Below are 26100 nucleotides of genomic sequence, written 5' to 3' on the forward strand. Positions count from 1 at the left end.
ATAGTAGATACTGTACAGTGTCTAGTGAAGTGTTTAATATTGATTTTTAACTGAAATATTTTAAAAGTGCCCATTAGGATTAAAATATAAATCACACTGGGATTTGCAGAAAGTACAGATCATGAAGAAAGGTAAAATGGATTAAATTAATTTAGGAAGGATACACTTACGTGAGCCCCTTAATCTTTGTAATCTGAGAGAACAGCAGTTAAAGGGCCTAGTTGCATGGTATTATGAAATTGGGGGTATTCGCTTGAACTCTGGTTCAGTCTCTGCATGTGTTGCTCTGAGCCTTAAACTCTAACTTTATTGCTGTTTCAAGATTTCAAATGACAAAGGAGCAAATTGGCATAAACAGCATAGGACCACTTATCAGAAAACAACCCATGGTAGTTGTAGTAGGAAAAAATGTAAGACTTAGTAATTCTGTGAAAATTTTACTGTCACTTGCAGAAAGGATATGTCTAAGCAAGCCAACATTTGGTTAGAGAACTGTTACAATAATAAGGTAGGAATATTTTCTGGCTTATTGAAATATGTGCTGTGATGGCAGGATCATGCTTTCACCTTGACGTACGAGTTTCTTTGACTGTAGTAACTAGGTAAGCTTGCTGGAACTAAGCAGTTTTGCTTTGGTGTGATAATGATTAATAAGACCCTGTCTATCTTCAAGCCACTGTTTCTTTTCTCATTTTCAAAAGAGAAATAAGTTTTTCATAGCAAACAGGATAACGTTTTCTCCATTCTGGCCATTTGGATAGTAAAAATAAGTTGATAACTAAGTAACTATAAGTACAAGTGGCCAGCTAAATAAAATTGGTTGTAGCTGAAGTCCCATAATCTGTTCACTTGCATTCATTTTCTGATGCCTGCTTTATCCAACTTAAGGTCATGGGTAAGTGGGAGTCAGTCCTTGTAGGCAACAGGAGTAAGGCATGGAATCAATTGTGGATGAAATGCCAGTCCACTGTGGAATCACCTGATGGCTTTTAAGTACATTGTTGATTAGAGTGATCATTTGCCACCACCTACTTGCTTTCAAGTAAAGAGTTCCAAGCATCATAACTGGGCATGGTCTTTACGTACTAGTCACTAAAATGTTTGATGTGGTTGCAGATAATTCATCTAAGTGTCACCCATGAAAGTGACAGTTTATTTCAGTTCTTTCTGAATTAAAAATAAATGTGAAGAAGAAATCAAACAAGTTTTACATGGGTGCAATGTACCAACCTTACTTTATGTAATCGACTCCAAGATCGCTGTACCTTGAAGAAAGTGGAAATTTTCCATTATTGACCTCAATTGAAATCCGTGCAATTTCCTAGTCATCGATATACACACATTCATTTTGCAGTGAATGTAAAGTAATAATGCAGACTTTAAAAACTAATACAGAGTCATTTTAAAGACTGCTAATTATTTTATCTTGTTTTGAATGAGAGACTTCTCCAGCAGCTTGATTCCTTTTGTGGATCAGTATAAAGTGCTCGGTTCTTCCTCCGTCAACCCATTCACTAAACACAGACACTGTGGGACACATGAAAAATTGCACTCGGTTTTCTGCAGTTTCCACAGTTGTTAGCAGTCTGTTTGCAAAGTCTGTGATTTCTTACACTTTATCACATTAACTTAATTGTTAAGTAAAATAATAGAGAATGTGTGACACTCATAAGTTGCAACCTCTACATCACGAGAGGATACAACTTAGTCTAACAAGAAGTTCTTCTAGGTTTTGCAACCAAACCGCACACTGTGTCTATGTGCCACACCACCATAATCTGTTGTGCAATGTGGATAATCTTCAGAATGAACTTTCTCTTTGTGCTTACATTAAAAACCTTTGTACTCCTGGATGATTTATAGCGCTCATTGGCTATATCCCTTTCCTTACATTTAAATGGAAGGGGCAACTTTGTTGTTATATTCAAGTTTCAGTCACACATTCAGCTACTGTCTGCCCTCCAAACAAATTGAAAAATGACACTTTTACTACCATTATGTTCTTCCCAAATTTCAGTCTTGTTACCATTCAGAGGCCACCTTTTTCACTGTATACTGCTTGAATGTACATTTTCCAAACTCCATGCATGTTGCAACTCCTTCCCAGAATTCATTCATAATTCTTAGGAATGCTACACGTTCAAATTTGCTACTTTGTCTATGTCCTCCTTCCATGTTTTTATTCTTAATCTTTTCACTGCTTAAACATAGTCCTTACTGGCCATTCATATAGATGAGCAATTGTACCTTGAGCCTAAACATTCTGGTAAGTATACATCATTTTTTTTTTTTTTTTTTTTTAATTCTACAACACTATTCCACATTGACCTAGCACTCAAAATCATATGTTCAGAGGTGGATATTTTCCAAATGGGTAAAAAATAGGTGATTATAACATTTAATTGCCTAGTTCAAAGAGCATTAGACTTTCATTCATCTCTTCATCAGTTCATGGGTGTTTACTAGGCTAACAACCACAAGTGCCTTTTTATGCATAGCCATAAATTTTTACATTACTTTTGTACGACCATGGTAGGAGTCAAACCTACAATCGTCTCATCTAAAGTCAGGTGCCTTATCCATTAGGCCACATGGCCTCTTTGCAACTAATATTTGTTCTTCTCCCACACTGCACATTACTGCAGCATTAGTCAGTGTTCCTGCATCCCTTCTGGTGACAGGTAAATTTATAAATTTTCCTAAAGATTTGCATTTAAGCCCTACAAGAAAACAATTGTCACCATTCTGGGACTTGAACTTTGTGATCGAAAAGTTAACTTTACCTTCAGTTGAACTAGTTTTATTTGTTTATTCATTTGCAGTTTGTTTGCCAGGATGGTCTATTGGGCCGGGAAGAGCTCATTTTTAATGGAGTCCTGGGGAGAAAAGCTCCAAAAAGACAATCTGCATAATAAACACGTTATAAGTAACATAGTAATACAGAAGTACAGATAAAGACATGACATTTAAAGGTACAATTAGTAAAAATGCAAAAATAAAAATGATAAAAACATAAGTAAATATTTACAATTTTATTTGTTCCTAATGTATATAACTATATGTATATATAACAGTAGGGGCAAGAAATACATAGGTTGCATGAGAGTTTTAGAAGGGAAGCGAGATAGGGGAGAAATAAGCAGAGAAGGAAGAGTTAGAAGAAGAGAGTAAAGAAGGAGGTGGGGAGGTAGATGGCTTAGTGTGGGGTGGGAAAAGGAGAGAGGGAGGGAGAGGGAGAAAAAAGGGTGAGTTACTAAGGGAGTTATGTAGGGTGGGAGCAGGAGCATTCCCAGAGGGATATTAGATTTGAGTGAAGCAAGGTTTTGAAGGTAGGGAGGCTGTCAGTGGTACGAATAAGCGGTGGCGGGAGTTCCAAAGGTGTGCTAAGGAAGAAGGATAGTAGATGTCTACCTGGTGGGTGGGCAGGCTTTTGCAATTCAGTCAGATTCTGATTAATGGATCTTAGGAGTCTTATCAGATAGGTGCATTTTAAAGGTGGAGGCAAGGGAGGGGCAGAGAGAGGGACTAAAGATGAGTTTTTGAGCATGGATGAGTTGAATGTAGGTAAGATAATTGGGCAGCTCTAACCAATTTAGTTTGTGAAGGGCAGTACAGTGATGGGTGGAAGATCTGTAGCCTGAGACAAACTTGGAAATTTTGTTGCAACAGGAAGAGAGTTTTGTCTTAAGAGAAGATTGTAGGTTAGGAAGGAGTGGGGCACCATATAGGAGAGAAGGGGTATGAGGTAGAGAGGTAGTAAATTTAACTTTAATCCTGTTTTAGGGAAATCTTTTTTCTTGGTTTCAGTAACCTCAGGAAGGAGGATTTCTGACTCTTATGCATTAAACTACATATGTAACATTTCATAATGGTAGGGTATTGCTTATTTTTAACACCTTTATTGAATTGTCACTTAAGACATAGGCAAACATGCACTTGTATAAAAGAAAACAAACTATGTTAACGTGTTCACAGTTACAAACATTATATATCACATACATGATTTTATGTAATTATAATCAGTCCAACAGTATATAAATTGCTTATTTCCTGCTTTCCCTTTAACCTCTTTCTTCCTCCAAAACATTATTCTGTATGAAGTTGCCACACTTTCCATTTTTTTGTAACTAGTCCTACCCATTTCTAAAGATACATTTCTTGGTTGTAGTAGTCACTACTTCAAAGTTTGATTTCCATTTTCTAGTAATTGTTTTTTTTTTTTGTTTTTTTTTCCCCCCGACAGTCACTAGAATTAAACTTAACAAGGTCTTACTATGTCTAGTCAATTCAGATTTGGTATTCCAGCTCAAAACATAATTTACTTAGTTACACCCATTTGCTCACCCACAATTTCTGACAAGAGTACTCTGTAGGGAATTTTTAAAGTCTGCCAACTCATTACTCTCCCAAAACATGTTTCCACTTGCCTCTTACTTTCCCATCACACTTCCAACATTTGTTAGCTCCCTGAGGAAAAATTCTTGGGAATATACTTGGGTTATAAAAATATCTATCCAAATGCTTCTGAGCAAAAATTCTAGATCTTTTAAATTTTGTTGCATATTGGGGAGCCATGCATATGCCTTACCCATTGTTCCCTTATGAATTGCTTATCCAGTCTCTCTTCCCAGTCTATTCTAAGCTCCTGTAATTAATTCCTATAGTTATAATTTAATATTTTATATGCCCTGCTAATTATAGGTATTGCTTAAACTTTTTAAGCCAACGGTGGCATCTGGTGTTTCATTGTGCCAGTCAATTCATTTGCCTTTGTTTTACCCTAATTATCATAATACTGGAGAACACTTGCTATACACTTTCAGTGTTTATGTAGGATCTAAGCACTACATTAGAACACTTTTAGAAAATCTTTTCAACTTTGTCTCCTTCGTGAAAGGAAGGTTTGCTGGTTACTCCAGAAATGTTAAACAAAGTGGTTGGCCCATTGTGTTTAGGGTTTGTAACAGCTACAACAGTACACTTTTAAGACCCTGTTTGGGCTCATTCTGCAAGAGGTGCAGCTACACCTACAGCATGCATTAGCAGTGCTTCTACCCAAGATGTGTTGGCGACAACAGTGTGAATAACTGTAGCTTAAAGTGTTCAATAAAAACTCCATTTGGGGCTAGGACAGAATTTGGCAAAGGTCTGCTGTAGGTGATCCAATAATTGTCCACCACCCAAGAGTTACCTGTCTACTGCCGGAGATATGACACAAATGTTACGATTTACTGCTTCAGTAATCACCCCGAAACAAAATGTGCACATTAATAAATGTAACAGTTGATCTTTGAAATGAGCTACTTCCCCTCCATTCGCCTTTTAATGTTTGAAAGCAACCACTCTATTTCTTAATAATGACAGTGCACAAATGGCAGTCTGTTGTAATTCTGAGACCTGTAATTGTGAGTCCTAGAATTATGAAACTTAAAGAGCAGTGAATGTTTTCAGGCACTATTCTCCTTTAAGGTTATTTCTTGCAGGAGGGAGTGTCCCCCTTGCACCTCCAATATGTGGGGGAAAGTTATCGCATCCCCCATCCCTACTACTTGTAACGCCACGATCACCGTACCTTGGAGAGAAAGGAGTATTTTGAAACATCAGTATCTATGGCTTAAATATATTTTAATCCCCATTTTCACACAGTCTCTCTGTTGTGGAACTTGCACTTACAATTCTTACATTTTAAAATTATTACCTATATAGATATTCAATTTTTAAATATCATTAATATTTTTATAGCACATGAAGCACTCAGACTGACTCCATATCAGGAAAGACCAAAAAAGCACCTTTCTGATGTAAGAAAGTACAAAACCAAGTTTATAACAAAGTTTAAGTACCTTTCAGTGATGTTAAGATCTGCACGTATGCTAGAGTTTTAACACTAGCAGGCATGGAACAGTGGCTAGAAACTCACAGCTTTTAAGCTGTAATAGACTTTTGGGCTGGCACACTTTTTTCCTATCTGGTTGTGTGATGTTGCTTTTAAAGCTGTTAGTCAGATGTACTTCCATAAATCTGCTGACCCTTAGGCAATATAATGCGTGTCACAGCTTTGAGGGCTGTAAAGCACTGAGCTCCCTATTCTTTTCTCTTTGTCTTGTGGTACATAGGTGTTGGTAAAGCTCCATGTACCACAAAGACTTATGCAGCAGAACTAAGTTTGTTGCAGCCTTCCAAGGTGTATAACACTTGACTCTATGCCTTTTTTCTCTCTGGCTTTCTTTCTGTATTTCTCGTATGTGGAGAAAGTAAAGATCTGTAAACTATAAAGAATTGTAGTTGGATTTCTCCAATCATAATCAAATTGTTACAAGTTAATGCAATGGAGAAATGTGAACAGTAAAGCAGTTTATTGTATAGCGTCATGTGCTGCTTTTATTGTGTATTGTCTTTGATTTGTACATCAACTGCAAGGCTGGTGAGATGCTGATTTTTTTTAAAAAATCTTATTTAATTGGTGTATTTTGCCATAACCATGGTGGTGCAGTGGTTAGCATTGTCACCTCACAGCAAGAGGTTCTCCAGTTCGATCCTTGGCTGGAGTGCCTTCTGTGTGGAGTCTGCATGTCCTCCCTGTGGTCGCGTGGGTTTCCTCCGAGTGCTCCGGTTTCCTCCCACATCCCAAAGACATGCAGTAGGTGGGTTGGACACTCTAAATTGGCCCTAGGTGTGAGTGTGTGCCTTCTGTGGAAGGTTGGGTGCCGGGCTGGCAACTCGACACTGTAAAACTCCACTGCCAATCATGGGCGGACAGGTGATCCGCTGTGGCGACCCCTAACTGGGAAAAGCTGAAAGAAGAAGAAGATTTTGCCATAATCAAGAGTTAGTACCGTAATTAGTAATTTGCTTGACTCTGTAGTGCAAAGGGATGGAGCCCTTACTGCAGGCCAAGCAACTGAGATTCAAATAGCAACCCCAGCACTTGGGAAAGAAATGAAGGGGTATAACCTCTCTTCTGTTGTGGGGGAGTGGGGGGTGGAGAGGGTTGCAGGCTTTCAGAAAGCATGCAGAAAAGTTGTGCTTTCTGTGGTGGGGACGAGGGAACTACTTCATGTGCTTGAGGGAAAGGGTGCTGCTTGTTGTGGAAGTGGGGGGGGGTGACAAGTTTGTACAGACCATTGCACTTCCCTTTTCAGCTTTGTTAGCTGAATGTTCATGGGGAGCAGTGGGGCTTGAGCAGAAAACCCTAATATGTTGATTTCTAAGTGGCAACTCCTCCTAGTTGACCCTCACCCCATTGATGGTGAATGAATAGGCTAACTAGCCGTGAGGGAGCTGAGGGTTAGCAGGCAGTGGAGGGAGGGAAAAGAGTGAAAAAGAAAATCATTGCTAATGTATTTCCCAAAACTCGCACATTTGGATGGTGAAAAGCAGCTTCATATGTCTTTACTATAAATTAAAAGTAGCACAGTGAAGGACTTAAGTTATTTTCTCACATTCCTTGCAGTATAAAGCTAACTATTTGTTTCACTGCAGCAGCACTTTCTCTTTCTTTTTAGGGAGGTTTACCATACTAAAAGAATGCAGCATGCCATTTGTGTCAAGTGGTCAGCTGACAGCAAGTATGTCTTCTGTGGGTCTGATGAGATGAATATACGGATATGGAAAGCAAATGCTTCTGAAAAACTTGGTATAGTAAGTAAAGATTACCTTTTTTTCTTAACTATGTTATTGATTTGAATCTGGTCTAGGTTAACTGTCCAGAAGTCTTCCGTAAAAAAAATGTTTTCAATTTTTAAAATGCTGTATTGTTTTAAACAGTCACTACAGAGTTGCAGTCATTCTGTAATAACATTTTCATTTAAGTATTCTGTACTCTTTGAGAAACTTAAGTATATAATGTATTATTGTCACCCCGCTTGCTTCATTTTCAACTCTACAGGATTCTGATGCATCCTTGTATGCTATGTCAGTAAGTTAGGAGATGATTTTTCCCGTCTGTAGCATGGAACACTATGGCAGAAGCAGACATTTGAAGTTAACAGTTTACTGTATTAAAATCCATGGATTACTGTTATCTTTGCTGGAAGATGTCTGTGGTGATAAATGTTTCAGGGTCTGATGCATTAAACTTCATATGTAATGTTTAGTTAGTCTTGAGCAGATTCTGTCAGCTTCACTTACAAAAGATCCTCACACAGTCGATGGAAAGCCACATATTGCTCAGTTTCAACAGATCGTGAATACTTTTTCATGAAAACTCACCCGCAGTCTTCCAAGTAAGCAGTTTTGCACTTGCAGAAATCTGTCTGCATCTGTCCAGGAAGTCGAGCGTTGCACATACCAAACTTATGTATAAATTAATCCATTTTTATACAAGAGTGGAGCAGAGGAAGCTGCCTTTAAAATCCACAGCAATCTCTCAAACACTTTCACAGTGTGTCTTAAGTCTCTAGTTTGTGGTCTTTAATTAAAAGGTGATTTCAGCCAGTTGAGTTCGGACACTTAGAACCCAGTCAACTGGCCATTGAACAACTGTAAGGAAACAGATTCATTGATTTAATAGGCACCTTATCTTCTTGTATGACAGTGGTATTTGGACACTGGAAGAGTTCTTTAGCAAGAAAAATGACTATATTCAGAAGACACCCATTTTTAACTTATTCTGACTGGTAATGTTGGGCTTGTGTACTCTCAAGAATTTCCTTTCCCTACTCTTTCGCCAAACACCTTAAATTTCTTTTGACTCTTGCATCTCTTTCTGTTTCAGAGCTACATAAGTAGATGTTCTTCTATTTCACTGTTGCAGTATTCTTTACAATAGGGATCACCTGCCAATGGCGGGCAGCCATCTGGCCAGTATACCAAAGCCTTTGAGCTGCTTTAAGGTATGCCGTATGTCACATGTATGCTTCATACATAATATATTGCATAAAGGTGAGATCCAGAAATACCATCCTCAGAACTTCTTTGCCACCAGTCTGGACACCATCTCTTGATCGTCAGTCTGAATGCCCATTCCATTTCTGGTTCACCAAGACATTTCAGATATGTGCCCCATTGGACATTTTTGATTTTATCTTTTTCTTTTTGGTTTGTTGCTTGTGGGGTTTCATGTCATCCAAGAAGGGTAAATGCTGGTTTGGTAGACAGATTCCCGTAAAGGCTATCACGAGCAATGCTTATTTTGTCTCTGCGCTTCCCGCGACCATACATCCTGTTCAGTTTGTCAGGAGTTTGTTCCCAAGACACTGTAGTTGGCTTTCTTCCTTGGCCTTGTATTTGGAGAATCAGCATCTTAAGCTTTTAGCTGAAGACACAATGGAACTTCGAAGAAGGCCAAGAAGTCTAGATCGGATTCTTCTGCAGTGCAGCCTCTGCTGGATGTCTCTCCCAAGGCAAGTGAAAGCACAGAGGTTTGGTTGGGTCTGCCATTGGATTCTTCTGCTGTTACCATTTTGGAGACTGACGTGGGTCCAACCTTATGCACATCCTTAGTGGCCTTGCAGACGTCTGCTTCAGACGTTCAGGGGGAACTAAGGCTGATTTCTGAGGGGCCTAGGGGGTGTTCTTCCTTCTACTACTGTTCTTGAATGCCGTCTAGAGGTGGAGCCTTCTAGGTTTTATAAAGCAGATGTCCCCTTGAAGAAAAAAGAAACTATGCATATTTCTCCAGCTCCTAAGGACCCTCAGTGTGAATGGCAGAATTTTACTCAGGGGTTGTTTAGTGCTTTGACTGAAGACCACAGATGAAGAATCCACTTAAAACACCAGTTTATTGTAATGTACAATAAACTGGTGTTTTAAGTGGATTCTTCGTCTGTGGTCTTCAGTTGTTTAGTGCTTTGGCTTTGAAATCTCCTCATGGGGGGGTCTCTGTTCCAGCCCCCCTTGGTCCTCCACTCTCCTTAAAAGATCCAGGAAACAGGATTCCCCTGGGGTGGATTCAGATGAGGAATCCCTTGCTTATTCATCTTAGATTCTCTCTCTTTTAGACTATAGGTCTGAAGAAGAGGAATCTACTAGTCCTGACACTCCTTTCAAGGGAATTTCTTTTGGGAACACAATCTCCAGAATGATAGACGTTTTTAAACGGGATTGTGCCCATGTTTCTGAGGTACAAAAGAGGTATTATGAGGTCCTCCAAATGCACTGCATCTAAGGCTCCTGATTCCCAGACCCCTGTCCCCAAGAAACCTGATAAGTTTTATAGGGTGCCTGAGGACTGTAAATTATTATATAGGTGCCCGACGACCATTCTGTGGTGTCTGTGGCTTTTGACAAGCCATCTCAGTTGCTGCGGTCAGGACATCAGAACTATGGAAAGGCTAGGTAAGAAGGTTTATACCTCTGCTGCCTTAGCTTTTAGGGCTTTCAGTTATCAGACCCATATGTCCAGGTACATTTTGGCTCTTCTTACCCAGGCTTGTCTGGTAATTTCTGATCTCCAAGACTCTGAAGCGAAGACTTCTGCTGTTTCATCCCAGGTGGCTCACCATTCCATTAAGTGTAGTTATGATACAGCAGATGCTCCTTCCAGGGCTGCCGCCTTTGGTTCTGTGATAGAGAGATTTTTGCTTCAGCTTCAACTTTTGCTTGATGATATTAAGTGTTTGTTGATGGATGCTCCTCTGGCCAACAAACACTTGTTTGGTGAAGCTGCTGCTGATTTGTTTGTCTCTTCAGGATATGGGCAAGGCCATGCAGGAACTTAAACATGTTTCTGTTTCTACTGTGCCTAAATTTCAGAGAAGTTATACCAATAAGCCAGCCTTTATTCATAGACAGTCTCGCCCTCCCCCAAAGGGTAAGAAGGGTGGGAAGCAGCATTCTCCTGCTAAAGTTACCCAAACTTCTGTACCACAAAAGTCTCCTTTTCCTGACCAACCAGGTGCTGTCTGACTATCCTGCTCTTCTCAGCCACATTCTTCTTTCTCTTCATCTTTGCCTTTCTCTTCCTGTTTGGTTAAAGATTACTTAAGATTCCTGAGATATTCTTCATGTTTCACTGTTGCAGTCATTACACTTGCGTTATCTGCCTGCAGGTAGCCCTCAGTCGGCCTGAATACCAGAGACTTAGTATTTCTGTGTCAGTTACTATTGCTCCAGGACTGACGTCAGGTCTTCAGGGGTATAAAAACAGGCAGCCGACGCCATTACATCAGTCTTTCGTGCCGAGAAGCCCGAAGCAGAAGCAGTTTGCACAAGTGCTGGTCAGCTGCTACCTGAGTTTTCGTTTCTGAATTGAATCATCCTGAAGTCTTCTAAAGCTAAGTAAACCCCATTCAGGATCCTTTTTTCTTGCTCTAACCAATGTCAGAAAAAATTAACAATTGCCTTGCCTGTGGAAAGCAAATACCACACCAAGATTTTCGTTCTTACTGTGTCACCTGTTTAGGCCCAGACCACGACATACCTCGCTGTCAGTTTTGTGCCTTGTTCAATGCCCGAACCATTCGTCGTCGGGCCCTTTTTGTCTCTAAATGCTTTAGTTCTTGATGTATGTATTCCAAAATGGCTTCGGTAAGCCATCTGTCTACCGATATTCCGAAAAAACAAGGATAAAGACAGACCGCACAGGTCCAAAACTGCCGATGACACTTCTGTTAAGCTAGTCGCCAGTTCACCATTACTCTGTGAGGTGCTTTCACAGCCCCTGATGCCAGCTTCAGTGGATTCGCAGGCATCTACCGAGACCTGTTCAGAGTCCGGTATGCTGCAAGACTCTTCTTTGACTATGGAACTTGCGGAGGTCTCTACCTTGTATTGGTCCAGAGGCGCTGAGCGGGCACCGGCGTCTGAGGAAGTTCTTCGCACTACCGATGTTCGACACAAACCAACCAGTTCTGTCTAAAACAACTGAGTTTCTAATGCCAAAAGTATGCGCTACACCTAGAAAACTCACGACCAAAGCGCATGCACCTGCTCCCTTGCCACAACATCAAATGCTTAGAATGGCAAAAGACCTTATTATGCTGATTAGGGGAAGTCAGCCTTCCCCTGCTAAGGGAAAAAGAGATCAGTCCCCAGCAGCTTCAACAGACCAAGAGTCCGACAACTCTGAGGGTTCTGATTATGAAGACATGCCCTAATCTGCTTATGAGGATTCTGATGCAGAGGAATCCATTCCTTCTGCCTCTCCTCCAGAGGATTTTTCTTTTGGTGAAACCTTACATACTTTAAGAGAGCATTTCCATTGGGAATGCCAAGACTGTCCTCAGTCCAAAAAGAGACTCAGAGAATTTCTAGACTTGCCACAACATATGCCTTTAGCAATACCCCCAGTCCTGGAAGTTGATGATGTCTTTATGGAATCCAGTCTTACTCCTGATACTTTACCCCCTGCTACTAGGAAACCAGACAGGTACTACAGAGTACCTGACTCTCACAAATTCTTTTTCAAAAATCCTACTGCTGACTCAGAGGTCATTTCCCAGGGGCCTAAAGGTATCAAAGCAACTACAGCTAAGAATCCCACCCCTTCGGACAGGGATTCCAGAGCTTTGGACAGATGGGGTAAGAAAGTATATACCTCTACAACTCTCGCCATTAGGGCTTTGAATTCAGTTTCACATGCTGAAGTACCAACAACATATTATGGAACTTATTAAGCAAAAAATAGCTACCTTTACAGACTGTGAAGAAAATAAAGAATTGCAAGAGCTTATTCATTCTGCAAGCTAAGTCAGCAGGCATACATTGCAGTGTGGTTTTGATGCCCGAGAAGCTTCTTGCAGGGCAGCAGTCACTGGTTCTGTACTGAGAAGGCATGCTTGGCTTAAGGAGCAGACCTTTCCAGATCATGTCAAATCGAAGTTATTAGACGCTTCTTTGAACAAGGACAATCTGTTTGGCACCAAAGCAGAAGAGGTTCTTAGAAAGTAAATGCTAAATCTATGCAGACAGTCAAAGAATTCTTGCAAGTACAGTCTCCTAGATTCAGTATGCATTGCCCCTCGAAACATTGTTCCTTTCCAGCCCCCTCAAGGCCATCTCAAACTAGACCCAGGGGAAACAGACCCCCCCCCAGACTACATTCCCAGGGTATGCAGAGATCTAAGCAATGGAGTGCCTCCACCTCTAAAGCAGGGAGTGCTAAGCCACCCCCTTACGGAAAGAATTCCCAATGACTTCTCAACTCCACTCCCACCTCTGCCCACCTGCTTGTGCCCCTAGGAGTTAAAACTTGCCCTTCATGCAAAAAACTGGATTTCCATCACCAAAGACAGATGGGTCCTCAACATTGTATCCCAGGGGTACACATTTTCCTTCCACTCTCTGTCAACCCCAAAAGAGTTCTCAGACCTTCCTCCAAACCAGTGGGCAGAGGCACAAAACCAAATTCAATCCATGCTCTCTATAAGGGCAATTCAACCTGTTCCTGTGGAACAGATAGGGCAAGGATTCTATTCCAAACTTTTCCTGGTACCCAGAAAAGAGGGCACTTGGCACCCAGTCCTAGATCTTTCATTTCTCAACACCTTCCTGGTGGTACCAAAATTCAAAATGCTCACCCTGCAGCAGCTTCTACCTATGCTAGCCAAAGATGCCTGGTTAGTCACCCTAGACTTAAAAGAAGCCTATCTTCACATCCCTATAAGGGAGTAATGCAGGAAATATCTACGCTTCAGGGCAGGATCTATGCATGATCAGTTCTCTGCACTTCCCTTTGGCTTATCCACTGCTCCCAGAGTATTCACGAAATGCCTGGCTCCAGCCAATGCTTACTGCAGCCAGAGAAATATTCAAATTTACCTGTACTTGGACGACTGCCTGATTCAGACAGACAGTCCAGAAATGCTGTTGCAGCACCTGACATTTGTAAAAAACCTTCTAACCTCCCTGGGGTACACCATCAACGAAAAGAAATCAGAACTAGTCCCCAGTCAAAAGATTGTATTCCTGGGAGCAAACTTGAACACAGCATCCCAGATGGCATTCCGCACTCCAGAAAAACAAGCCCATCTGACAGACTATTTTACTCAAATGGCCACCAGAACCCAGCTATCCACAAGGGAAATTCTGCAGGCCCTAGGTTTCATGGCCTCATGCATCCTACTAATTCCATATGCCAGATTGCATATGAGGAAACTTCAGTGGTACTTAAAAAGTCTTTGGTGCCAATATTCTCAGGACCTGGAAACTGTCATTCCTATCATACCCTGTCTAAGGACAGAGTTTCTTTGGTGATAAGCAGCATGCAACCACAACAAGGGACTGCCCTTTACTCAACCCCATGCCACCCAGACCCTAACCACAGATGCATCAGATTATGCCTGGGGGGCACACATGGGCGGCAAGTGCATTCAGGGCCACTGGAGCCCAAGTCATATTCATCTGCACATCAACCAAAAAGAGATGCTAGCTGTGCAGCACGCTCTGACCGCTTTCAGATCCCTATTCTCATCAGGACACCTGCTAATAAAAACAGACACCACAGTTATGTGGTACATCAACAAGCAGGGGGGAACCCACTCTTACCCACTCTGCAGGCTAGCCATGGCCCTGTAGAACACGGCCTTGGACATGCAGGTCCATCTGCAAGCTGAATTCCTTACAGGCAAACAAAACTCACTGGCAGACTACTTAAGCAGAAATCTCCTAGACCCACACAAGTGGCAATTAGAGCCCAGCACCTTTAACCTTCTGATTCAGAAATGGGGGACCCCAGAGGTGGATTTCTTTGCCTCCCCCTGCAATCACCAGCTCAGCAAATTCTGCACCAGGACACCTCACCGCAGGGCCTGGAAAGTGGATGCTCTATCCTTCCAGTGGGTAAATCTCTCAATCTATGCCTTTCCCCCCTCTGCCCTTTCTCTCAAGAGTATTGCTCAAGATAAGACAGGACAGACCAAGGACATTTCTGATTGCCCCGGACTGGCCATACCAACACTGGTACCCACTCCTGCACAGTCTGTCACCGGTGCAACCCTGGCACCTACACCAGAACCCAACCTTGCTCTCTCAGCGGGGGGACAGATCTTGCATCCACAATTGCAAACCCTAAATCTTGCAGCCTGGCTTATTCCTTGAATTCTCTCCCAGTAACCAGCCTATGCAAGCAGGTGCTGGACGTCATTCTTGAAGCCAGAAGACCTGGTACAAGGGAATTCTATGCTGATAAGTGGAAAAGGTACTACTCCTGGATTCGATTTAAAGGAGAGGACACAACCCTGCCCTCCCTGCCTCTAATCCTGGATTACTTATCAGATCTGTTCCACAGGGGCCTATCCTTCTCCTCCATTAAGATCCATGCCTCTGCCATTTCGGCTCATTACAACACTGAGCCACCTCTCTTCTCTCACCCTCTTATCAACCAGTTCCTGAGAGGGGCAAACAACTTAAGGCCGCCAAGGAGAGCACCCACCCCTGCTTGGGACCTTAACATTGTACTGGGAAAGCTCATGCTTCCCCTCTTTGAGCCTGCAGCGTCAGCAGAGTTAAAATTCTTCTCTTGGAAAACAGCCTTGCTTCTGGCCATCACTTCAGCTAGAAGAGTGTCTGTGTCTGAGCTACAAGCACTTATGGCTGTGGAACCCTTCATTATTTTTCATGCTGACAGGGTCTTCCTCAGAACTAACACTTCCTTTATGCCTAAAGTGGTGCAAGTGTGGCTCTCAACCAATCTATCCATTTGCCAACCTTGTTCCATAATCCTCAAAATAAAGGGGAAAGGATCCTGTACTCCTTGGATGTGCGCAGACAGCTCAGATTCTACCTTGATAAGACTAAGCTCTTCAGGAAAGCTGACCAATTACTAGTCAGTTTTGCACCAGGGGCAGAGGGCAAGGCCATTTCAAAACAAACAATTTCCAAATGGATAGCACACTGTATCCATTTCTGCTACAAACACTGTGGGAAACCAACCCCTCAGGGGGTCAGAACGCATTCCACTAGGGCAACTTCTACCTCTACAGCATTCTTCAGGGGAGTCCCTACCCAGGGACATTCTGGAAGTTGCTACCTGGGGTTCTGTACACACCTTCATCAAGCATTACCACCTGCCTATCTTTTCCAAATCCAGGCCGGGTTTTGCAACAGCAGTCCTGCAGGGCATACTAGCCAGCCCCAACTCTTCTTGACTGCCTCCACCCTTTCTTCAGCTTTGGGAATCAACCCAAGTGTGATGACTGCCACAGTGAAACACGAAGAACATAGTACAGATGTTCTTTGTGTTTCACTGTTGCAGTCATTACATTTGGGTTATCTTCTTGCAGGTAGCCCTCAGCCAGCCTGATTAACGAAGTCTTGGATCCTGTGTCAGTTGCTGTCCCTTCTTCCAGGTCGTCAGGGGTATAAAACATGAACCCGACGCCATTACGTCAGTCTTTCTTGCCGTGCGGTGCCCGAAGCAGAAGCAGTTCACAAGTGCCGGTCGGCAGACTCCTGAAATTTTCGTTTTCGAGTTTCAGAACCATTGTCTTCAACTAAAGCTAAGTACCCCGTTGGGGAAACTTTTTCTTACCGATGTCAGTATAAGTTAATAATTGCATTACTTGTGGAAAGCAAATACCTCATAAAGACTTTCATTCGTACTCTATTCCTTGCATAGACCCTGACCACGATGTACCTTGCTGTCGGTTTTGTGCTTTATTTAATCAGCGCACTATACGTCGTCTGTATATTTTCGCCTCTAAATATTTTGGTTTTTGGTTTAATTATTTAGAAATGTCGTCTATTAGCCATCCGACTACCGGGATTCTGAAAAAACGCAAAAATAGACAAAGGCTGCTGAGGTCCAATACTGCCGATGACGCTTCTCCTATGCCAGTTCGCTGGTACTCAGTGAGGCACTTTCGCAGCCCCTGATACCCGCTACTTCTGATTCACAGGCCTCTACTGAGACCCATTCGGAGTCTGGTGTGCGTGAGATGCTTCAACTATGGAACCCGCGGATGTCTCTACCTTGGATTGGTCCGGAGCCACTGTGCAGGCACTGGCTTCTGAAGGTGTATTCAGGCCTAAGGACTTGCATATTAAACCGACGCCTCCTTCTTCTCTTAGGCCTAAATCTCGAACCATGCCTAAACAAACTATGCCCAGGCCACATGCTCAGGCCTCTATGCCTAAAAAACAAATGCTAAGAATGGCTGAAGATCTAATAACTCTAATCAGGGGTAGCCAACCCCCGCCCCCCCCCTTTCTAAGAGGCCTAGGACTGAAGTGGTTTATGAATCGTCTGACCAGGATTCTGTTTTTTCTGATTCTTCTGATCTGGATTTGCCCTTATCTACTTATGAGGATACTGATGCAGATGACTCCATTCCCTCTGCTTCCTGTCCAGAGGATTTTTCTTTTGGGGAAACCTTACATACTCTAAGGGAGCATTTCCACTGGGAAAGCCAGGATTTTTCAAAAAAGAAGCTTAGGGATTTCTTACTCCTAGCTCAGCATAGGCCTTTAGCTATTTCTCCTGTACTAGACATTGTTGATCCTTTTTCGTAATCTAGTTTGGCCCCTGATTCCTTGCCTCCTGCTCCCAGAAAACCAGACAGATACTACACGGTCCCAAAGTCACACACAAGTTCCTTTTTAAAAATCGTATTGCCGATTCAGAGACTATTTCACAGGGGCCCAAGGGCATTAAGGCTTCTACTGCTAAAAATCATACCCCTTCTGATAGAGACTCCAGGGCGCTGGATAGATGGGGTAAGAAGGTTTACACTTCTGCAACTTTGGCCATTAGGGCTTTACACTGCCAGTTTCATATGTTAAAGTATCAGCAACATGCTGTTGGATTGCTTAAACAGAAAATTATGTTGATTCCTGACTGTGTGGAAAATAAAGAATTACAGGATTTAATGCATTCTGCTGAACAAGTTGGAAAACATACTTTGCAATATGGTTTTGATTCTTTGAGGCCTCTTGCAGGGCTGCTGTTACTGCGTATGTGCTTAGAAGGCATGCTTAGCTTAAGGAGCAGTCTTTGCCTGATCATGTTAAAGCTAAATTGTTGGATGCTCCCTTAAGTCGGGGCTGCCTGTTTGGCAACAAGGCTGAGGACGTTCTTAAACAGATGGAAGATGAAGCTAAATCTATGCAAACTGTTAGATTTCTTACAAGTTCAGCCTCCTAGATTTAGTAGGCACTGGCCCTCTAAGAATTGGTCCTTTCCAGCCCCTTCCAGGTCTTCTCAAGCCAAACCTAGACACAGCAAAAACCCCAGGTTTCAGTCCCAGTGTACACACAGGACTAAGCAGTGGGGGTCCTCCACTTCCAAATCTGAGAGTAATAAGACTCCCTCTATGGTAAACTGTCTCAATGACTTCCTTTTAAAATTTCCAAGCATTTATCAACTGACTGCCCCTTTGGAGGGAAAGATTGCTCTTCGTGCAAAGAACTTGGAACTCATTACACAGGATAAATGGATTTTAAATATAGTGTCCCAGGGATACAGATTTCACTTCCACACATTGCCAACACCAAGCAGGTGGCCGGATCTACCCCCAAATCAGTGGGCAGAGGCCCAAAAACAAGTACTTTCTCTCTTAAGCATGGGGGCTATTCAACTGGTACCAGAAGAGGAAAAGGGGCAAGGTTTCTACTAGAGACTTTTCCTGGTACCCAGAAAAGACAATTCATGGTGTCCTATCCTGGACCTGTCTACTCTAAACACCTTTTTGGAAATTCCAAAATTCAAGATGCTAACTATTCACCAATTACTTCATATGCTAGGCAAAGATGCCTGGTTGGCAACACTAGATTTAAAAGAAGCATACCTGCACATCCCAATCAGGGAATCTTGCAGAAGATACCTATGCTTCAAAGCAGGCTACACGCAGTTCTCTGCAGTGCCCTTTGGCTTATCTACTGTGCCCAGGGTATTCACAAAGTGCCTAGCTCCAGTTATTGCATTTTGCAGGCAAAGAAATATTCAAATATACCCGTACCTGGATGACTGTCTAATTCAGGCAGAAAGCCAGGACATACTTTTGAATCATCTGGCCTTTGTACAAAGGGTTCTAACTTGTCTGGGGTACACCATAAACTAAAAGAAATCACACCTGGTACCCTGTCAACAAATTATTTTCCTGGGAGCAAGATTGAATATAACTTCCCAGATGGCCTTCCTCACGCCAGAGAAACAAATTCATTTGACAACCTACTTCAAACAAGTGGCCACAAAAACCCTGCTATCTGCAGGACAAATACTGCAAGTCTTGGGGTTCATTGCCTCCTGCATTCTTCTAATTCCATATGCAAGACTGCATATGAGGAAACTACAGTGGTATCTAAAAAGCCTATGGTGTCAACATTCTCAGGATCAAGAAGCAATGATTCCTATCATACCTTGCCTACACCTAGACTTCCTTTGGTGAGCAGAGGCCTTCCACCAAAACAACGGACTACCTTTCACACCACTCCCTGCCACCCAAACCCTAACAACAGATGCATCAGACTATGCATGGGAGGCTCACCTGGCTAGGAAGTGCATTCAGGGCAAATGGAACCCAAGCCAAATGCACTTGCATATCAATCAAAAAGAAATGTTAGCTGTACAGAATGCTCTGACAGCCTTCAAGGACCACATTCTTCCAGGACAACTATAGTGGTAAAGATGGACAACACCACTGTTATATGGTACATAAACAAGTAGGGGGGTACACATTCTTACCCCCCTCTGCACACTAGCCATGGCATTGTGGAACACAGCCTTGAGCTACCAAGTGCACCTACAAGCTCAATTCCTGCCAGGAAAGTGAAATACACTAGCAGATGGACTATGCAGAAACCTCATGGACCCGCACGAGTGGAAACTGGAACCAAGGATTTTCAACATGTTGACAAACAAATGGTGGAGCCCAGATATAGACCTGTTTGCCTCTCCCCAGATCTACCAATTGGACAAGTTTTGCACAAGGACTCCCCATAAACTAGCCTGGAAAGTGGATGCTCTGTCCTTCAGCTGGAAAAACCTGTCAATCTATGCCTTACCCCCTCTGCCTTTGCTCTCCAAAGTACTACTAAAAATCAAACAGGACAAACCAAGGATGATTTTGATTGCTCCAGACTGGCCATGCCAACACTGGTACCCCCTCCTTCGCAGTCTGTCACGGTTATCCCCATAGCACTTGCCTCAGACTCCTTCCTTGTTGTCTCAGCAGGAGAACCAGATTTTGCACCCTCAGCTTCTAACACTGAATCTTGCAGTCTGGCTAATTATATAATCGCTTCTTTACCATCCCTCAGTAGACCTGTGATGGATATCATTTTGGAGGCAAGGAGGCCTAGCACTAGAAAATCCTATACTGAAAAATGGAAAAGATTCAGTGCCTGGAACCAATGTCAAGAGATCAGCACAGCAGCACCCAGTTTACCTCAGATTTTACAATACTTAACTGAGATGCTTCACAAGGGCCTGTCTTTTTCCTCCATTAAAATCCAAGCCTCAGCCATTTCAGCTCATTATAACACAGACCCCCCCTCTTCTCTCATCCACTGCTCAAGCAGTTCCTCAGAGGGGCCAAAAATTTGAGACCACCCAGGAGAGCTCCAACCACAGCCTGGGACCTTAACTTTGTTTTGGAGAAACTCACTCTACCTCCTTTTGAGCCAGCTGCTACTGCAGACTTAAAATTTCTTTCTTGAAAAACAGCTTTCCTTTTAGCAATCACTTTAGCTAGAAGGGTATCTGAATTACAGGCTCTTATGGCAGTGGAGCCTTTCATCATCTTTCATGCGGACAGGGTGTCCCTCAGAACCAATCCATCCTTCATGCCCAAGGTGGTATCCAGTGTGGCTCTTAATCAGTCCATTCATTTGCCAACCTTCTTTCCCAATGCAAGGAACAAAGGGGAACGGATACTGCATTCCTTAGATGTGCACAGACAGCTTGGATTCTACTTGGACAGGACTAAACCTCAAAGGAAATCTGAACAACTGCTGGTAGCATTTGCTACGGGGGCAGAGGGGAAGGCTATTTCAAAGCAAACCATTTTTAAATGGATGGGCTATTGCATTCATTTCTGCTATAAGCACCTTGGAAAACCTATCCCCCAGGGGATCAGACCTCACTCCACCAGGGCTGCATCTACCTCTTCAGCCTTTCTCATAGGCATCCCTACCAGGGACATCCTAGAAGCTGCTACCTGGAGTTCTGTACATACTTTCACCAAGCATTACCATTTGCCAATTTTCTCTAAATCCAGAGCTGGCTTTGCCACTGCAGTCTTGCAGGGCCTTATAGCTGGTCCTAATGCTATCTAAATTCCTCCTCCCAACCACAGCTGTAGGAATATACTCAAATGTAATGACTGCAACAGTGAAACACGAAGAACATAGTACAGTTGTGTACACTTGCCGTAAATGTAGATGTTCGAGTGTATTCACTGTTGCAGTCCTGGTTACCCTCCCTCCTGCCCCCTAACTTATTTTGGCTATACCTCTACTTTCCTTTACTATGCTTAAAAGCCTTTTTGGTGTATTTGCTTTTTTTGTTGGAGGTATATCATTGTACTTTTATATTTAATTGCTCCCCATTAGGGGGCACCGGACATCTGGGGCAAGAAAAACAGACATAATGGCATTGGCTACGTGTTTTATACCCCTGACGACCTGACATCATGGAAGAAGGGACAGCAACCGATGCAAGACCCAAGACTTTGTTAATCAGGCCGACTGAGGGCTACCTGCAAGCAGATAACCCAAATGTAATGACTGCAACAGTGAATACACTCAAACATGTACATTTATGGTAAGTGTACACAACTGTATTTTCTGTACACTTACCATAAATGTAGATGTTTGAGTGTATTCACTGCTGCTGTCCTGGTTTCCCACCCTCAAGCTCCCTTGTCTCTCTATCTCCTCTCTGTCTGTTACTCACCCCTTACAGGGCTATTGGTATTTACTTTTTACTGGTGGTGTTTTTCCCACCATAACTTAGCTCCCTATTTGGGGGGCTCCTGATATTTGGGGCAAGAAAAACTGATGTAATGGCGTCGGCTGCCTGTTTTTATACCCCTGATGAACTGACGTCAGTCCTGAAGCGACAGCAACCGACGCAGAAATACTAAGTCTCTGGTATTCGGGTTGACTGAGGGCTACCTGCAGTTATCACATGTGGGTTATCTGCCTGCAACAGTGAATACACTCTTAACATCTACATTTATGGGAAGTGTACACAACTGTACTTTCTTCCTTAAGATTACTGTTGCAGTATTTAATTACTTTTGGCTTATCTCACCAAATAGCCTGGATGTCCTGCCAAAGCTAAAACCTTTCATAAAGCCATTCATCTCATGTATGACCTAAGCCTGTGTTGTAAGAGTACATAAGTGGACATATGAGCATGAGATCTTCAGACTAGCTTGCCTACAATCCAAAACCAGGTCTCGCACCTGCCAGTTGGTTCTACGCATGGTAATTGGTATCACCCATGCCTTCACTTAACTGCCCCATTGGGAGTTTCTTTGCTTTCTTTACAGTTTGGTGTTTTATTCTGTCAGATGTCTGATGAGAGAGAGAGAGAGAGGAAAATATGGTTGAGGTAGGTAAACTCCTTATAAGGATCTCCATTCCAATTGTCTTTTTTTGTTCTTTTTTCTTTTTTTTTTTTTTTTTGTCTTAGAGCAGAACGTGACATTTAGAATTGTCAGATTTTTCATTTGTTTGTACCAGAAACTCTGCTTGTGTGTCTTTCTTATCTTAGTAACTGTTAAAGTACCTCACCCCGCTAAAATGGCATAGCCTTAGACATCTTAACATCCTGCTCACTCCAAAAATGAAATTCAAATGGGCTAGGCTTAGGCCTTGACAAACTCTAACATACCCACTGAGAACTTTATCAGTGCTTCTGAAAGGTTGCCTGACTGCTGCAGTCTGGAAGCAGTCGGGGGGTACTTGTCTCTGAACCCAGGGGCCTGGACATCCATCACCAAAGTCATCTGAGTGCAAACAGTCATCACCAATGGAAATATATTAAATTTTCCCATTTTCCATCCAAAATATCAAAGAAGCTACCAAATGTGCTACTCCATCAGAAAAAAGAAGCACCCTTAGAAATACTAAAGCTGCTAACAAAAAAGGTCACCCAGCAGGTCCCACCAGACCAACAAGAGTTAGGAAATTGTTCAAGATTCTTTTTGGTGCTAGAGAAAAATGGGGATCTCGGTCAATCGTGGACCTAAATCACTTGATCCAATTTGCCAAACACTCGAAGTTCTGATTAGTCACAGTTCAGTTCAAGGCACGTGATCCCCATTGGATACCAGTGGTTGCATCAATGTCCTAGAGATGAGAGCAGTCTTCGTGGTGTTGTAGCCCTTTCAAGGATGTTCTCCCTGTAGGGGTGATTAGCATACAGGCCGACAACATGTCAGTGGTCTGGTCCATCAACAGATAGGAGAGAACCTGCTCCTACCCTTGTGTGGCAGTTAGTGATCTCTTCCAGCCACTTTCTATTAGCAACACACATTCTGGGGAAGTCCAGCATTCTAGCGAGCTAACTGAGCAGATCTAGTCTAATCCATTTTGAGTGGTCTCGCAGTCCTTCAGTGGTGAAACGGGTATTTCTTCAATGGGGTTAACCATGCTGCAACCTCTTTGCCTATTCCCACAACTTCAAATGCAGGAGATATTTTGCCCCAGTTCCCCCAGAGAGAGAGTCACCAAGAGATGCTGTGATCCATGCTTGCCCCCCCCCCCCAGTCTCCTTTATGCTTATCCTCCTGTTCCAGTTATTTCAATTTCCTAGAGAAAACATATCATCAGAAGAGCAAGATGATCCTCATTGCCCTATACCGGCCACGATCAGTGTGATTTTCCCTTTCCTTGGCCTCATTTAATCTGCCCTCCTTGAGTTCTGGATCCTTATGCAGATCTTATACCTGTCCAGACTACATCATCCAGACGTAGAAGCCCTCAAGCTAACTACATGGTTTCTCCACTTCCAGTGCTGGCTAGACAGTGCAGGCTTTCTTCTTAAGTTTTGCACATCCTTGCATCTTCCCAGAAAGATTCCACTAAGAAGATGCACAAAAGCAAATGGAAACTGTTTTCTGTTTGTGACATTGAGAGATGCTTGGATCTCAGCACCCATTCCAGCTGTCCTAGATTTTCTCACTTCCATTTTCCCTAGTGGGGCAAGTTACTATACAGTCAAGGTGCAGTTGGCAATGATTTCCAGTTTTCATGTTAGCAAAGACCATTCTTCTTAGGCTTTACATATCCTGATAGAGGTCATTCTTAAAGGTACTTTTCTGCTCAGACCACCTATCAAGGACCCCAATCCTCCTTGGAATTTGACAGTACTTCAGGCCTTGATTTTATTCCCCTTTGAACCTACGGCTAAAGTGGATTTGAAATTCTTGTCTTGGAAGACCATTACATCAGCTAGGGAAGTGTCTGAACTTTAGGCACTGTCTTGTCAGCCACCTTGCCGTACATTTCACAAAGACAGAGTTTCCCTTCCCACCAACCCTTCCTTTCTTCTGAAGGTAGCATCAAAATCTACCTTAACAAGTCTCTTAACTTCCCAGTTTTGTATCCAAAATTCTCTAATAAAGGAGAAAATATGCTTTATTTGTTGCACGTCCACAGACAACTCAGACTCTCTTCATAGAATAAAAACATTTCAGGAACTTTGACCAGTTTCCTTTTCTAAGGCTAGACTGGGCCAGTCTCTGTCTAAAGTAACTTTAGCTAGGTGACTCACAGACTGTATCATGTTTATAATGAAAGCAGTTTGACTTTACTGAGACCCACAAAGGGCACAAGATCTGTTTCCACTTCTTCCATGTTCTTGTCCAGAACATCTATAGATGACATTTGTTTGGCTGCCACTTGGTCCAATGCCCATACCTTTATGGCTTGTTACATGCTGCATATTTTTTTTTCTAGGAATGGGGCGGCGTTTGGCTCTGCTGTACTCCAGAATATCCTTCTATGAAGACCACCCTCAGTTTTTACTAGCCGAGGACTCTGTCCCAACAGTTGAGGAATGGACGAAAAAGATAACCTGGGATAGAAAAGTTATGTGCTTACCATAACGATACATCTGTGTTTTCTGTTTTCCTTCTTCCTCAACCTCTCTTCCCTCCCTCCAGTCCTCTCTCCATTTATTGAAAATACAAATGTGGATTGCTGGTATGACCTTTGGTCTTTTCCCTGAGTAAGCTCCAGATACTCTTGACTCATATCTTGAAAGCTTTGACAGCAGTTTGCTGGCCTAATAGCTGTGGAATAAGAGTACAGGTAACACTTTTAAGTACTTCTCACTCATCTGCATTCAAGGCAGAAAAGTGATCCAGATGGAGGAAGACATGTGGCCACTCATCTCTGCCTTTTTCTTACTTATTTAATTGCAGTACATTGCTTTGTATTGCATTTGTTAACAGCTATTTGAAATGGACCAAAGGCCAAGCCAATAGGCAAAGAAAAGAGAAATCGCATACTATCCTTTTCAAGGCTTATGTGATGTCTTCAAATGTATCCTGCTTAGATGGTGTTCTACAGCTGAAGTTTAATCCCATATATTGGGGTCATGGGGCACCTCAAAAGCTTCTGATCAGCTCGTCAAAAGTCATTCATTTAGAATTTCCATGAAATTGGTTAACAAATATGGAGCAGATGTAGGCAAATCTACAAGACTCTAAGAATTTGATATATAGATTGATTTTTCAGGAACATGCCAGAGTCTTGCTTCTTCAGCCCCATTTTCTTTCTCTGCTCATGTTGGCATGACTTTGGCTGGGAAGGCATGTGAAAATATGTTTGATGGGATTGTTCTCTGTCAGTCATGGCAGTGCATACTTAACTGCAGCAAATCACTCCTATTTATTTTTGCAGCTTGAATTTTGTATTTCAGTCTTCCCAACATAGTTCGGTTAAAAATGGATCTGTTAGCATTGTCATTTGTTTGTTCCAGTTAACTTTTCTTTGGATAAATAGTGGCTTGGAAGTACTGCGTTTTGTAAAGTCACTTTGGGATGTTTATACTTCTGGTACCAGGGATATGGAGATAAGAGGTACTTCCTTTCTTCAAAATGCTTGTTTTGCTTCTTTTCCATTTATTTTATTGAAACCAGTTAATGAAAGAAGTAAGGGGTACCATGGCAAATTGCCTCCAGATGTATAATATGCGCTGTACAGGGCATGATGGTTAGTCATGCCCTTAAACCGAAAAAGAACTGAAGACCGAGTAGGAAGCTGTTT

At 42.5% G+C, this 26100-nt stretch overlaps 1 protein-coding gene across 2 annotated transcripts in view; it reads left to right on the forward strand.

Annotated features, from left to right (window-relative positions):
• DCAF13 (DDB1 and CUL4 associated factor 13) overlaps positions 1 to 26100 on the forward strand; it is a 781821-nt gene that overhangs the window by 454537 nt on the left and 301184 nt on the right. For both annotated transcript variants that reach the window (XM_044065680.1, XM_044065681.1), the window contains exon 9: positions 7506 to 7641. In XM_044065680.1, the coding sequence (XP_043921615.1) occupies positions 7506 to 7641 (136 nt within the window). The remainder of the gene's footprint in view (positions 1 to 7505; positions 7642 to 26100) is intronic.

This window comes from Protopterus annectens, chromosome 3.part0, assembly GCF_019279795.1.
Source record: "Protopterus annectens isolate FY-2018-M chromosome 3.part0, PAN1.0, whole genome shotgun sequence".
NCBI classification, from domain to species: Eukaryota; Metazoa; Chordata; order Ceratodontiformes; family Protopteridae; genus Protopterus; species Protopterus annectens.